The sequence below is a fragment of the Procambarus clarkii genome, chromosome 64 (genome assembly GCF_040958095.1).
Source record: "Procambarus clarkii isolate CNS0578487 chromosome 64, FALCON_Pclarkii_2.0, whole genome shotgun sequence".
Classification (NCBI taxonomy): Eukaryota; Metazoa; Arthropoda; class Malacostraca; order Decapoda; family Cambaridae; genus Procambarus; species Procambarus clarkii.
The window spans coordinates 5,644,462-5,660,432 of NC_091213.1; the positions used below are offsets into that span (position 1 = coordinate 5,644,462).

General features: G+C 41.3%; 1 protein-coding gene across 3 annotated transcripts in view; it reads left to right on the forward strand.

Annotated features, from left to right (window-relative positions):
* The window catches only part of LOC123768923 (uncharacterized), a 280,886-nt gene that overhangs the window by 232,983 nt on the left and 31,932 nt on the right, over nucleotides 1–15,971 (forward strand). For all 3 annotated transcript variants that reach the window (XM_045759745.2, XM_069309127.1, XM_045759749.2), the window contains 9 exons: nucleotides 88–264; nucleotides 1,021–1,174; nucleotides 1,485–1,656; nucleotides 3,668–3,892; nucleotides 5,347–5,453; nucleotides 8,984–9,115; nucleotides 12,451–12,633; nucleotides 14,920–15,117; nucleotides 15,282–15,622. In XM_045759745.2, the coding sequence (XP_045615701.2) occupies nucleotides 88–264; nucleotides 1,021–1,174; nucleotides 1,485–1,656; nucleotides 3,668–3,892; nucleotides 5,347–5,453; nucleotides 8,984–9,115; nucleotides 12,451–12,633; nucleotides 14,920–15,117; nucleotides 15,282–15,622 (1,689 nt within the window). The remainder of the gene's footprint in view (nucleotides 1–87; nucleotides 265–1,020; nucleotides 1,175–1,484; nucleotides 1,657–3,667; nucleotides 3,893–5,346; nucleotides 5,454–8,983; nucleotides 9,116–12,450; nucleotides 12,634–14,919; nucleotides 15,118–15,281; nucleotides 15,623–15,971) is intronic.

Genomic DNA, 15,971 nt, shown 5'->3' on the forward strand with positions numbered 1-15,971 from the left:
TAAAATGACTGATGTAGAGTGTTAAACTTTGAGCAAGTTTCTTTACTTATATACAGTACCTTTATTAACATACATATTTTATTTCAGCTGCTGAACTTGCCTACAATAACGTTAATAAAAATGATAAAGTTTTGCACGATTTTGAGATTGACGTGTTGAATCAGAATGGTGGCTGCAAGAGTGAAGATGTACTTACAGCGTTTATCCGTTACGTGCGCAAGGACTCGAGTCACCTGACCTTCGAGCAAATGATAGGAGTTCTTGGTTAGTACATATCTTAAAACAAATTCCAGAAAATAATGTAAATGTTCTCAATACAGTTTGATTTAAATTACGAAAGTTGTAATTTTATAATTTTCTTTATACAGCACTGTAGTTAGCTTCATATACACTCTACACACATTCATTTGAGCACAGTACGGTATGCAAAAAAATGTATGCTAATGTATAAAATAATTTATCATCACTCTGAATACAGTACTTCATAAACAGTTACCATCACTCATTTTGTAAATACAGTACTGTATTAATATATCAGTCTCATCATTTTTAAACTCCTGTCTGTACTGTATTTTCACATTATGGTTAGTTTTAATTTATCTGTATCATTATCATAATTGATTTTAAATGATGAGTATTATATGAACAAATCCACAAGGGCCGTGACGAGGATTCGAACCTGCGTCCGGGAGCATCCCAGACACTGCCTTAATCAACGTGTGTTGATGTAAGGGCGAAGAGGGAGAACGGCCTATTGACATAGCTCGGGTGCAGGGAGGGGTTGTGTAAAAGCCTGGTTTGTGCCTCAGAGAGGCTACGGGATCCAGTAAGTTCAGTAGAACTTCGGTTTCAACCCTTTTACCCTGTCGTAGCTCAGTCGATTAAGGCAGTGTCTGGGATGCTCCCGGATGCAGGTTCGAATCCTCGTCACGGCCCTTGTGGATTTGTTCATTTGATGCATCACGTTAGTGTGATCTCTGTGTGTGATGAGCATTATATTATACTTTTTGTTGTGTTTAGGTCCTGCTTGTTCTGAAACTGTGGAGCCTCTCGCGGGTGTGGCCAAGACCTTCAATACTGTAGTGCTGTCATACAGTGCGGAGGGAGCAATCTTCAGCGACCATGAAAAATATCCACACTTTTTCAGAACCATTCCAGAAAACAAGATGTATGGGTATGTAGAAGCAAACAATTTAAAATATGTTCACCTGACCACACACTAGAAGGTGAAGGGACGACGACGTTTCGGTCCGTCCTGGATCATTCTCAAGTCGATTGCGACTTGACACAATCGACTTGAGAATGGTCCAGGACGGACCGAAACATCGTCGTCCCTTCACCTTCTAGTGTGTGGTCTGATCAACATACTTTAGCCACGTTATTGTGACTCATCGCCTGCAATTTAAAATATATCAACATAAACAATATACCACTAACAAATAATATAAGACTCTAAATGCTACTTAAATTTTTTTATCTGTCAGGTATGTGTACTTTGACTTATTCAAGTTATTTGAGTGGAAGAAGGCGGCAACGCTGACAGAAGATTCCAACAAGTATAGCAAGTATCTTAATTTGTTACGCAACATGCTGCCCACTACAATGGACCTTGAAAATCGCAATTTTCATAAAAATTCTGATAGAAACATGACGGATGTAAGTTTTGATGTTGGCTTCGTAACCCGCTGGTTATTTTTAGCCAATTTGATATCATTATAACAAGTTATAATATTGTTAACTTTTTTGTAACAGATACAGTACATATAATACAGAATCTGATTAAATTTTGTTTAAATACAGTACTGTATTTTGTTTCAGTGTCAGCAAATTGTTTCTTAGCAATTTAATGAAAAGAAAAGTTTTATTTCTTGAGTCTTAAGGTGCTTGGTTGCTCCCTAAGACAACATCCTGCATTGCCAGGAACATTACACACTCCAGTCTGGCCAGGTGCATCTTCTTGTCTCTTATGCAGTGGGAATCTTTTCAAAATGATAGTGTCAGGCACCAGGTGAAGGGAGGTACGGAGACACAATATAAATCCACCCCTGGATGGCCATCAAAAGTTACGTACCACTGCATTCAAATGCATTCATTCATGCATTCAAATGCATTCATTCATGCATTCAAATGCATTCATTCATGCATGCAAATGCATTCATTCATGCATTCAACTGCATTCATTCATGCATTCAACTGCATTCATTCATTCATTCAAATGCATTCATTCATGCATTTAAATGCATTCATTCATGCATTCAAATGCATTCATTCATGCATTCAAATGCATTCATTCATGCATTCAAATGCATTCATTCATGCATTCATTCATGCATTCAAATGCATTCAAATGCATTCAAATGCATTCATTCATGCATTCAAAAGTCTTTTTCAAACAAAAATTGACATCTAAGATACTGCTAAATAATACTCTGCCCCTTTTATCAATTGTGAAATGTAAATTTCCTTGCTGGCTACCATAGGTAGGTAATTCGACTGCCTCATAATTCTCATTTTGTACAAATCACAAGATGGTCTTGCTTGAGTCTTATTTTGCCCGAGTTACTAGGAGATTCGAATTATGTAGTGCGTTGACTCATTATTACTCCAATATAACCTGAAAAGGTGAAATGAGAATTTCCTGGTCATTGAGAGTACCATAAACACATTAATGTATTTACATAATGTAAATCTATTAATGTTATTGTAGGTATTATCTTTCTCTGAAACCTGAATGATCTTTGTCAACTGAAATGTTATGCACGTCTAATAACCATAATCACTACTGGACACTGTTTAAATATACGATACCGAATCTCCAGTCCTCGAGTCCCTCCTTCAGCTTGATTCACATGGACAAAACTGAACAATCTATATGCAATGATTATTGTGTCTTGTTACCACAAGGGATGAGTTTGTCACAGAGAGTAACACAGTCACAGAGTCACAGTCACGGAGAGAGCCCAGAGCATATGGCATAATGCTCTGGGCTAAATGTTGCTCTCTCTCTCTGAATAACTCTGTGAAAAAGACTGTTGCTGCCATCTGTTGTTGGGTAACAGTAAGGCATGGAATTAAAATGTCATAATTATTAGTTAGGATTATTGTAGCAGAGATAGCAAAGGTACCATTTTGTGGTACTGTACCTGTACTGTCAAATATTGCATGAAATGTGTTTTTGGTATACTTTAGTGAAACATACCATTTGGTGGTAATTCAGGAATGTTTAGAATTCCTCAAATTCTCCCTATCATCACCCTGCTGCCTGGAGGTGATGTTTTGAAAAGATCCCCACTGTGGGGTGGGAGATGAAAAGGCCTAGACTGGAGTGTACAATGTCCCCTAGGCAAGTGGAAGCTTGCCCTAGGGGACAAGCCCTAGGGGACAAGCCCTAGGGGACAAGCCCTAGGGGACAAGCCTGACAAGCAAGTGGAAGCTTGCCCTATGAAATAACCAAGTGATCAGCTTGACACCTTATATTATGTGTAGCCACTTTAATTGGCTTGCATATATTTTTCGAAAACTAAATAAAATGGTTACAGTACTTTAAGTTGAAAAAAGTATAACTGCACTTATGTAGACTACACATATACATAAAGTATTTAATTGAGCTTCATCATGTATTTATGAAGAGGTTGGTTTATGCTTGACTTATTTGTCTCTCATGCAGCATCTTATGAAGCTGAAAGCCAAAAATCTTAAGATCATCATTGGTGATTTTTACGCAAGCACGGCCCGTGAGGTGATGTGCGAGGCCTACCACCTCAACATGACAGCCCGCCATAACTATGTATGGTTCCTGCCACGCTGGTTCACCAGTAATTGGTACGACACACAACTTTATTCTGAAAAAGACAAGAAAAAGATTCCGTGTAATACCTCCATGATGTTAGAGGTCAGTTTTTCTATGCACATTTATACTCTGAACATTTTTAATTTACATTGTTATGATAAACTTTGCAGTTAGTTTAAATACTTTTTGAATGAACTTTGTGTGAATTTCTTTAAGTTATATCTTATAATTTTCAGTAGTCTGTATATAAATGTTTAAATTGTTGATACACAATAAGTTATCTTGTTATTTTCATTGTATTAAATTTTGTTATATCATTATAAACTGTCATCGTTATTATGGTTTGAGCTCACTGAAGGCATTTCTTACTTTTTTAATTGGAGATACAAATGTGGGTATTCCTTGTCATGGATATGAAGCAGTTGGTTTTGTCAGAGTTCCCATAGCTAAGATCAGTACTATGTCTACATTGTAAATTACATTTACTTACCAGATTCAACTATGCTTAACCTTACTGACTGAGCAATACTCACACATTATCCAGTGTGCCAGTCCAGTGCTACATATATGTTCTCTTGTTATATGTAGGTGCTGTACTCTTGCGTGTACCATTCTTTAACCCCTGCACTGCGCACCTGATTTTGGCAAAAACTTGTTAGTTCAATTGTTAAGGACATATTTTTGTTGTTTTTATAAACGTTCAGGTAAGGTTTATGTCAAAATGTTTCCAAACGTCTCCATTTTCATTTCAAAACACAGAGTAATGAAACATTAAAAAAAACATTAAAATATAAACACATTTAACTTGAGAATGGTCCAGGACAGACCAAAACGTCGTTGTCCCTTCACCTTCTAGTGTGGTCTGGTCAACTTACTTTAGCCATGTTGTTGTGACTCATCGTCTGCATTAAAATATAGCCTAATTACAAAAAAAAATAGCACAACTCTCAGAGCGCCTTAGGGCACTCTGCACAGTACACTGGTTAATTTTGCTAATACAGCATGCGTGTGTAAATGTGTCAATTGTTGTGTACATTTGTCATTTCTACTTGATAGGTTTCTATCAATTATTAGTACTGTAATGTTAAAGTTGAGATAAATCACTCTTAGATGACAATTTAATCACATCCTCTAAGGATTTGGCATTAATATATTTATCATTGTTAAAAATCATAATATATTTATTCATTTACTAAGGAATGCAGATACCTATAATTATTGAATACAAAATGAGTTAAGAATTTGATGCAAAACTGCTTAAAAATGCAAGTAGTTAATGAAAATCCATTTGGATAAAACCATGTGTGATGGAACACATTAGGATATGTATTGGTTAGAATTTTGGTGGTATTGTTTGCAAGACAATCCATAGAAAATATTGTATCCAAAGAATATAATGATTGAGATGTACTGGAAGTCTGGTCGAGGACCAGGCCACGGGGACGTTGAGCCCCGAAATCATCGCAAGGTAACCTACTGTACTGAAAGCTTTACAGAGTATCTTTACCACTGAAAAAGCTTCCTGTGTAACATTATATAATTGTGTTTTCTTTTAGGCCATAGACCGTCACATGTCCTTGGGCTACGCTTATTACGCCGATGATGACTTTGTTTACCATGAAAACAAGACTGTCAGGCAGTGGAGAGAGGAATACTATCAACAGTAAGTTTTTGATGCTTTAGAACTTAATGTTAAAATATAGGAAGGAGCAAAAGTGTTACAAAGAGATTAATGTTAACTGATTAAAGTTTTACTCTGTTTCCGTCACCGGAATGTGTGGGGGACAGTGTATCAGCGGGATGTTTCCGAGCTCTCTATTCCTGGCCTCAATCAGCTGCCTATTCCTGGCCTCGCTCGGCTCTCTATTCCTGGCCTCGCTCGGCTCTCTATTCCTGGCCTCGCTTGGCTGCCTATTCCTGGCCTCGCTCGGCTGCCTATTCCTGGCCTCGCTCAGCTCTCTGCCCTGCTCCAGGCTTTGTCTCAACTACTACAACACTTCACTACATTACCAACAAATTGCTGTAACCAAGACTATAGTAAATAAATATAAACAAAAAAAATAAACTCTGTGTCTAGTGCAGGAGCATGCTGTATAGGACCTAGTGCATGAGCATGCTGTATAGGACCTAGTGCAGGAGCATGCTGTATAGGACCTAGTGCATGAGCATGCTGTATAGGACCTAGTGCAGGAGCATGCTGTATAGGACCTAGTGCATGAGCATGCTGCATTAGAAAGTCGGCTCAGCTTTACAGACAACGGAAGGGTTAACAGTAATTGAAGCCTCAAAACTGTCGGACAACTCTGCAAATGATTCACACAGCATGGAATTCACCCAATGAGCTGGAAACTCATTAATACCAATTACCACCAGCAGGCAGCCTGGCCCAGGCTCCCAGCCAGCTTACCAGGTTAGTTCTGGAGCTGATGAACAAAGCCACGATGAGCTGATGAACAAAGCCACGATGAGCTGATGAACAAAGCCACGATGAGCTGATGAACAAAGCCACGATGAGCTGATGAACAAAGCCACGATGAGCTGATGAACAAAGCCACGATGAGCTGATGAACAAAGCCACGATGAGCTGATGAACAAAGCCACGATGAGCTGATGAACAAAGCCACGATGAGCTGATGAACAAAGCCACGATGAGCTGATGAACAAAGCCACGATGAGCTGATGAACAAAGCCACGATGAGCTGATGAACAAAGCCACGATGAGCTGATGAACAAAGCCACGATGAGCTGATGAACAAAGCCACGATGAGCTGATGAACAAAGCCACGATGAGCTGATGAACAAAGCCACGATGAGCTGATGAACAAAGCCACGATGAGCTGATGAACCTGGAGGGAGGGATGTTGGGCAGCCACTGGAGCTTCTCCAGAAAGAGGCGTTTCATTAGATTTAAAGCTGGGTTTCTAGAGAGAGCCCCTGATGGCTCCCTCAACCTAACTAATCCTAAGGAACAAGAAAGGGACTTAGCAACAAGGAGAGGAGAGGAGGCAGACACTAAGATGATGATGAGAACCCAGGCCGTGCGACAGTGGCCCAATGTCACACATGATCGACTGGGACCAGGAACAGTAACCAAATACTGAGCTGCCAGCACCCCTGTTAGAACACCAAAACCCCCTGAGCCAAAATATCAACCCAGGACATGTTAGAAAAGACAGCAGCTAAAGCCACGTATGTGAAATCATCGTGGACCTGAGGATAGACCGCAGGTTGACTAGACTTGATAACACTGGAAACAACCTTAGAAAAGCAAGCCTTGGAACAGAGAAGATAAGAAATGGGGTCAACCAACAAAATCTGAAGGGGATTTCGGTGAAGGAAGAGCAGATGAAGGGCAGGTGGGGCCCAGATCCGCTGGTCCTGAGAGTGGCGGAAGGGGTGAATCAGGAGAAACCTGACGTCGCATGAAGCAAAATCCCTGCCCAGGAGGAAGACATTGCAGACAAAGTTCAGGTTCCTGCACAACCACTCAACCAACCAGCGAGTCACCCAGGGCTGGTCCAACACCAGATGGTGACAAAGTTGCAGGTAGACCAAAGCCGCTGAAGGCAGGGAATGAGATGTCAGCCGAGTCTCCCAAACGAGGCCCAGCTTCCACTAGTTCAGAAGGAACTTGAATCAGGTGAGCTGGAAAAGAACCAGATCCCTGGCGAGGTGACACGTGGACTGACTGGGGTTCCACACTAGCCTGTTGTCGAGGTAGGTCAACACATAAACCTGTAACAAATGCAGCCGGGCCACAATGCTCTGCACCAGCCTGGTAGATACATGGAGTTGGGGGCCAGGTTCAAGCCAAAGGGAAGAACCCTGAAGCAGTAAGCCTGATGGCCAACAGATAAACCTAACCAGTTTTTGAACCTTGTATGAATAAGGAAATGTCGGTATGCATGCTTGAGGTTTCTAGGACACCATCTAGGCTCCAGCCTGGAGAAGCAGGCAAATTTGGGCTAAAGTGGTCATGCTGTAAGGAAGGGACCTTTGTAGGAAAGCCATTTTGAAACTCCCACCAGTTCAGAAGGTCTTCTGCAAAGGTGCAGAGGATTTAACCCTTACACTACGCATTGCAGGCAGGGTTGTTTATAGGTATAGCATAAGATTTAAAACTACTGCACGTGCATGGGGCTCACATCATATTCTTCAGGGCTCAAGTAAACAGATGCCATTTCGAAAAAAAATCGTCTTCATCTCTCCTGGCTGTGAGAGTCTGAGTACTGAGAGTGACCACGGCTGGTGCATACAGCAGGAGTTCACAGCACTGATGTGCAGCTAGCAGCCACAACACCACATAATATTGATAAAATAAGTAAAGGTCTTATCCTATAATTACACTTAGGCAATTGTAGTTACCTGTAATTACATTTAGGTAATTACACCACCAAATTCACATTCTCTAATACTATGCAGAGCATGGGCAGTCTTACAGTTCTGAAAATATAACCCCCAAAACAGTGGATTCAGATTGGAATATTTAGATTTAAAGATGAAATAGGCAGAAACACCCTAGTTTGGAAATAGGGTGAGAATATGCAGAACAAGTTACTAAGTCTCTTCAAAGAAGCAAAAGCGATGGAAAGCTTCAAGCATTGATTGGACAAATACGAAAGTGAGAACGACTGGGAATAAATTTGAGCTGCCGCAGATGGGGTACACCGTCTTTCTGCAGTTTCCATTACTTTTACATTGTTATGATCATTGATTTGTCCATCCCAGTATTTTGTCAGTGACTCCACAGTCTTTCACCATTAGAATTGCAATTACAGTATAGCACTTTGCTTTTAAGGGAAATTGACAATTGATTGCTCACCTTGAGTCAAATACATAGGTTAATTTCTAGAATCTATCAACATGTAGTTGTTTCATATATAATGTAGCACTGTAGAATTCAGACAGGTTTCAAACATTTGTTAATACAATACTCTATAGGTAAACAGATTTCTCTCCTTGATTATAATGCATTTCAGACAAATTTTTTGTTCTCATAAAAGATGGCTTGTTTGTAATAAAATTGAATAATTTTATTTTATTTTATTATTTTTTATTTATTTATATACAAGAAGTTACATTGGGGGTTAACAGAGAATATAGAAAATAAGTTGAATTAACATTCTTGTAAAGCCACTAGCACGCATAGCGCTTCGGGCAAAACAGATATCACAAAACGTTTTCATAAAACAGATATCAACACGAACCTGCAGAATACGCTGGCTACACATATGATGCTGTATGGGCGTATGCCTATGCCCTGGATAAACTTCTGAAAGAAGATCGTACCCATGTTTCCAATCTGCATAGTGACAGAACCAACAAGTAAGTTGTGCACCAACAGTTATGTAGTATTTAATAAATTATTATCTGTGGAATTTTTATGTTCATGATTTATTGGTAATATAAATTTCAAGAGATACTATGGAGAGGAGAGCGGAAGGGAGAGAGAAGAGTGTGAGGGAGAGAGAGAAGAGCGTGAGGGAGAGAGAGAAGAGCGTGGGGGAGAGAGAGAAGAGCGTGAGGGAGAGAGAGAAGAGCGTGAGGGAGAGAGAGAAGAGTGTGAGGGAGAGAGAGAAGAGTGTGAGGGAGAGAGAGAAGAGCGTGAGGGAGAGAGAGAAGAGCGTGAGGGAGAGAGAGAGAAGAGCGTGAGGGAGAGAGAGAAGAGCGTGAGGGAGAGAGAGAAGAGCGTGAGGGAGAGAGAGAAGAGCGTGAGGGAGAGAGAGAAGAGCGTGAGGGAGAGAGAGAAGAGCGTGAGGGAGAAAGGGAGAGAAGAGCATGGGGGAGAGAGAAGAGCATGAGTGAGAGAAAAGAGTGTGAGAAAGAAAGTGCGAGAAAAAATTAATTAATTAATTAAATGGAAAACTAATTAATCATTTTTAATTAGCCAAGCTGTTTGAAGGTTAATTTGTCTGTCTATACTATACTGTACAATATTAACCATTAATTCTTTCATGCATATATAATTTTTTCTGGGGGGAGCCCCTACGGCTCCCCAGAGTGATCCATGGCTGATAGGATACCCTAACTATTTTGCATCAGTCGATGTGGGTGGAGTTCTAGGCCTACTGGGGACCACAAGTCAGAACCTGGCTTCCCCTTACAGAGGTACGAGGAGCAATGACCCATAGAAATGCACGTGTGATTTGGAGCATTTTATATCATTCTATATCTATACCAGACCCCTCGCGCTGGCGATCCCCACCCCAGGTGCTCAGGTGACTTCCTTGCTGGTTTCCCACCTGTGGGCTTCCTCTCAGCGGCAGTATGAGGTTTCCTGGCTTTCCTTGCGGTTCTTTTTGTCCCTTCGCCATTGCTCTTCACTTTCGGTTCGGTTGGTGTTGTCCTTTCTCTCTTGGTTGCTGTTCCAGGACCGTCATCTTATGCCCAATACTGTCGCCTCATATCGTGTGGCGCTGGCGGAGCCGCTACAGCTTGCTTTCGGTATCGATGTTACTTCTGCGCCGCTTCGCAAGCTGTCTCATGCGTTGCTTCACCTCCGGTCTGCTCATGCGCCGCCTGAGCCGTCCTGGTCTTTGGACAGAGTGCTCTCCTATCTTTCTTCTCTTTGGTTTGTTATGCCCCTTCGGTTCAGGATTGTTTTGCTATGGCTCTTTTTTTCTGTTGGCATTAGCCTCTGGGGGTCGTGTGGCGGAGCTTCATGCTCTTCTCCGGCGCAGAGGTTTTTGCTCTTTTGGTCGTGGTCATAAGTATATACATTTACAGCCGTCTCCTTCTTTTCTGGCGACGAATAAGACTGCTGCCTTCTGGAGGGGTCCTTGGGTTGTTGATGCTTGGTTGGTACAGCTGGGGGTCCATCATGTGTTGTGTCCAGTTGTGGCCCTCCGCCGTTATTTGCGCGCCACGGCGTATGTGTCCGGGGGCAGCTTTGGGTTGATCCGGTTTCCCTTCTTCCCTGTTCGCGGGTTTGGGTCTCTCACGATGTCCGCAGGGTAATTAAATTCAGCCAGCCTGCAGTCTATCCCCGTGCCCATGACATTCGTAAGTTTGCTGCTGCTTGCTGCCGTCTTTGGCAATATGTCTTGAGCTGACATCCGGGCACGGGGTTTTTGGCGGTCGAACGGGGATAGTCCAGGCAGTACGCTACCTTGTGAACGTTCCTGGGCCCAGTCGGGCCTGTGTTGCTTTGGATCGGCGGCTGCAGCCCGTTGTCTCAACTTCGAGTTGAGGAGTAGAGCATCGACCACCTCCCGGATAAGTCCCCTTTTTTCTTTTTCGTGTCTTTGGTGAAGTAGTTCCAGGGGAGCCGTAGGGGCTGCCCCGAGAAAACCAGCGTTGAATGTAATGAAACACCATTTTCTGGGTGAGTCCCGGAGGCTCCCTGGCAACCCTCCCTCCCTCTGGTTGGCATTTTTTTTTATATCCAGCCTCAGAACTGGGGTGAGGATTACCAGTGCGATGGGTCTGGGGCTCCCCCTTCCCCCTCCCAGGGAGGGGGAAGCTGCGCAGACATGCGGCACACCTCGTGTGACGTCATGCTTGTTTTTCTTTTGGGGAGTTCTGTCCACTCGTTTGACAATTTTCGTTGTTAACCAGAATAGGGGTTTGTTTTGTGGCGCTTACCTTTCTGGGTGCCTGTCCCGGTCGATGGCAGATATAGAATGCTCCAAATCACATGTGCATTTCTATGGGTCATTGCTCCTCGTGCCTCTGTGAGGGGGGCCAGGTTCTGGCTCGTGGTCCCCGGTAGGCCTAGAACTCCTCCCACATCGACTGATGCAAAATAATTAGGGTATCCTATCAGCCATGGATAGCTCCGGGGAGCCTCCGGGACTCACCCAGAAAATGGCGTTTCACTACATTCAATGCTGGTATTTTGTATTTTTTAGCTAAATTGAAAATCCCTATGGAAATAACACCTTGTTACAATTTTCCCTTATGTCTGGTATTTTGAGTAATTACTCTGATTGTCATTAGCATTAATTCCACAACTGGGTAATTTATCGTGTGATTTCAATTACAATTAAAATATCCCATGTTATACTTACTGTGTTATTATGCAACATAATCTGATCTTTTGTTTAATTCTTTGATTAATTGTTTAATCCTTTAATTGAATTTGTTTTGTTTCATTGTTTAGAACTAATTTTTTTTCAAACTGCCCCATCTGTTAGAAATGTTAAGGAGAAAATAAGTGAAAGGAAAAATAACTTGAAAAACATGCTAATTAATTAAAATTCTAATTAATTGTTCTAATTAATTAACTTCTAATTAATCATGCTAATTAAAGGGAGCCGAGCAGACAGCACGCTGGACTTGTGATCCTGTAGTCCTGGGTTCGATCCCAGGCGCCGGCGAGAAACAATGAGCAGAGTTTCTTTTACCCTATGCCCCTGTTACCTAGCAGTAAAATAGGTACCTGGGTGTTAGTCAGCTGTCACGGGCTGCTTCCTGGGGGTGGAGGCCTGGTCGAGGACCGGGCCGTGGAGACACTAAAAAAAGCCCCGAAATCATCTCAAGATTACCCATTGGTTTTGCAATGTGAATGTGTACATACACAAATTCTTAGTATCCTAAGTATGTCTTATGTAGGTAATTTTGTTGTGTGTGTGTGTGTGTGTGTGTGTGTGTGTTTTAATACTGAATTGGAATGTATTACATTGTGTTTCTTGATCATTAATCTCTGTTGTACATTCCAGGCGATTTGTTGAACTTATACGAGAAACAGACTTCAGCGGTGTCTCCGGGCTCATAAACTTCCAGAATGTTCGCTCTCAAAAAACCACAATAAACATTATGCAGTTTATAGCTGAAGATAATGGGAAAGGTGGAAATTATGAAATTATTGGAACATATGTTCCTACAAGCACTTCAAGTGGTGTGTAAGTTCACCTATTTTATGTATATGCCTTGTAATGAGATCATTTTAATGCTTCAGAGGATTATATATATACAGTATATGCTTTTGTTATGCATATATAATACTTTAATGCTATTATACTCTGAAGCATTAATACCCTAATGCTTCAGAGTATTATATATGCCAACATTGTATTGTAGCACAGTAGACAAGAAGCCTGTATGTAGGCTTATCAACTTTCCCCTAGGCCTACTACTGACCCTTTCAGGATGTAGCCCACAACAGTTGCCTAATTCCCAAGTATCTTTTTTTTTTTTTTTTTTTTTTTTTTTTTTTTTTGAGATATATACAAGAGTTGTTACATTCTTGTAGACCCACTAGTATGCGTAGCGTTTCGGGCAGGTCCTTAATCCTATGGTCCCTGGAATACGATCCCCTGCCGCGAAGAATCGTTTTTTCATCCAAGTACACATTTTACTGTTGAGTTAAACAGAGGCTACAGTTAAGGATTTGCGCCCAGTAAATCCTCCCCGGCCAGGATACGAACCCATGACATAGCGCTCGCGGAACGCCAGGCGAGTGTCTTACCACTACACCACGGAGACTGGTGTATCTGTTTACTACTAGGCGAGCAGAGGCATCAGGTGAAAGGAAACCAACCCAGCTATTTGTGTCTCACTTGAAAATTTAACTTGGGTCCCCTAGGTATCAGCCGAGGACGTATGCCACTCTAAAAGTGTCATATTTCTTCCATAGATATTGTGGTGAATTTATTTTAGAATAGACCATTCAGTGTAGTAGTATCTATCTTGAGGTTATCTTGAGTTGATTTCGGGGCTTTTAGTGTCCCCGCGGCCCGGTCCTAGACCAGGCCTCCACCCCCAGGAAGCAGCCCGTGACAGCTGACTAACACCCAGGTACCTATTTTACTGCTAGGTAACAGGGGCATAGGGTGAAAGAAACTTTGCCCATTTGTTTCTGCCTCGTGCGGGAATCGAACCCGCGCCACAGAATTACGAGTCCTGCGCGCTATCCACCAGGCTACGAGGCCCTACATCCACCAGGCTACGAGGCCCTACCTCTATGCCACAGTTAATGCTGCTATACAAGTCATTTACTCATATTGATAGCGATGAACCTTTTTCGTACTTGACAATAAAATTATTACTATAACTGTCAGTTATGAATGCTCTATTTCATATGCTTTCTTAAATTTCATACAAATATTAGCTTTGAGTTAATGAAAATCACTTTTCAGAATAGTACACTTAATCATTCTCTAAGGCAAGATCCTCACTTTCTCTTAGAAAGGATCAGCATCACTCGTGCAAACTGTCAAATACCTATTGAGTTAATACTATCAACCACCAGTAGATGGCAGTACTTCATCTTTGTCCTTCCACCCTCCTAACTTGGCTGCCACGTGGTGGGCAGTGCAACCCGTCCTCCTTATAGAACATTGCATTTTGATGTATACCAAGGCCAAAAATTGTCGTACTGTACTAAAAATGGTAGCGGCTCGCGAAATTGGCATACTGTCCCGTTTTCCGTTTTGAGTCCTCTGGTGGGTTAGGATAAGGGCACTTTAGTAAGACAGTTTCTTAATGTTTTGGGAAACCTTAGGAGGATGGGCTGGTCAGCGAAGCAAATTACAGCTGGGAGTTTACCCGACAGTATCAATTGTTCAGTCTTGTTTTCCTTGGGGGTTACAAACTTATTTTCACTGTTGCTTGTTTTGATGCACTTGTACTTTCTGGTAAGTTTTTTGTTGGTTTTGGAATGATCTTTAATCCCTAAGATCTCTTTGCCTCACAGAGAGCCAAATTCTGGGTGCGGCTCATGGGTAAGCTCAGGTTGACCTCAGAAGCCCATTGTAATTCCCTACAGCTTTGCAGACAGGGCTTGATTCAAATATTTCCATCTTCTTACAAAACTTGTACATTTTTCCTCAATCCCGGCAGCTTTGTTTACATTTCTTAAACAGTTTGAGTTCTGAAGCACTAAGCATTGTTTATAGCAATAATAGCCTTGGGATGTGCAGTTTCAAAGCTCGTAAGCTGTTTAAGAAACGTAAACAAAGCTGTTATGACTGAAGAAAATTGTACAGGTTTTGTTGGTGTTTGTGTAAAGGCTTAATGAATCCTGGCTTTGGGTACTAAGTGACCCTCCAGAAAAGATCCTTTCATTTTAGCATTTATAGCATTCTAGCATTTATAGCATTCTAGCATTTATAGCATTAGCATTTATTAATGCTTAATTTTTGAACCACTCTTTCCTAATCTAAATATTTTATCTTTCCCCCCCATAGCCTTCGCTTGGATAAATACAACCACAGGTGGCTAAATGGCATACCAAGTGATGGCTCACCTGAGGAGACTTGTATATTTGAAACTTTCAAGAAAATCCTCAATGTAACGTGTGATGTGGCCATAGTTATTGTAATGGTCCTTATCTTTGTGGTATTTGCTATCATCTTGATTGCCCTCTTCATTGTGTACAAAAAGAGGTATGTTAAATTTGCCTATTTATACAATGTTTAATACAGTATATATGTTAAATAGGTACTGTATATAAATAAGAGAGATCAATATGCTAGTCATGTATGATAAGGATACAGCACTGTATATCCAAATTTAGTAGTACTGTACTTAAATATATTTTTAATGGCAGATATGAGAAGATGGTTCCAGATCAACAATCATGGCCACTGGGAGAACTCATGTCTCTAGATGAGTGGGAGCTGCCCAGAGAAAAAGTCGTCATTAATCGTACAATTGGTGAAGGAGCATTTGGCACAGTATACGGCGGTGAGTGTCAGTTTGGGGACACTGCACCGTGGATGGCTGTAGCAGTCAAAACACTCAAAGTTGGTTCAACAGTCGAGGAGAAGCTGGACTTCTTGGGTGAAGCAGAAATGATGAAAAGGTTCGCCCATAAGAACATTGTCCAGCTGCTGGGTCTTTGTACTCACCAAGAGCCCATCTATATGGTCATGGAGTTTATGCTGTATGGTGAGTAGAGATTGGTATGAAGCTCTAATAAGTTTTCTATACATTTTGATTCTGTATAACAGAGCTGTCTATGCAGAATCTTTGACAACTCTGTTTCATCATTAAATATTGCACATTGTTTAGCATTAATGAGAGTATTTGACAAAGTACAGTATGGAGCATGGTTTTCATAGATTTGAAAACTGTTCTTTCTCAATCCTTCTTTAAGGATAAGGTTCTTATCCTTAAGAACCTTCTTAAGGTTCTTTCTCCAGTTTCTTTAGTCTTATTTGCTTTTATATTTCTTACCATCTTCTAGAGGATGAAATTAGGTGTCTTGGCTCCTTTACTGACTTTCTTATCCATCTAG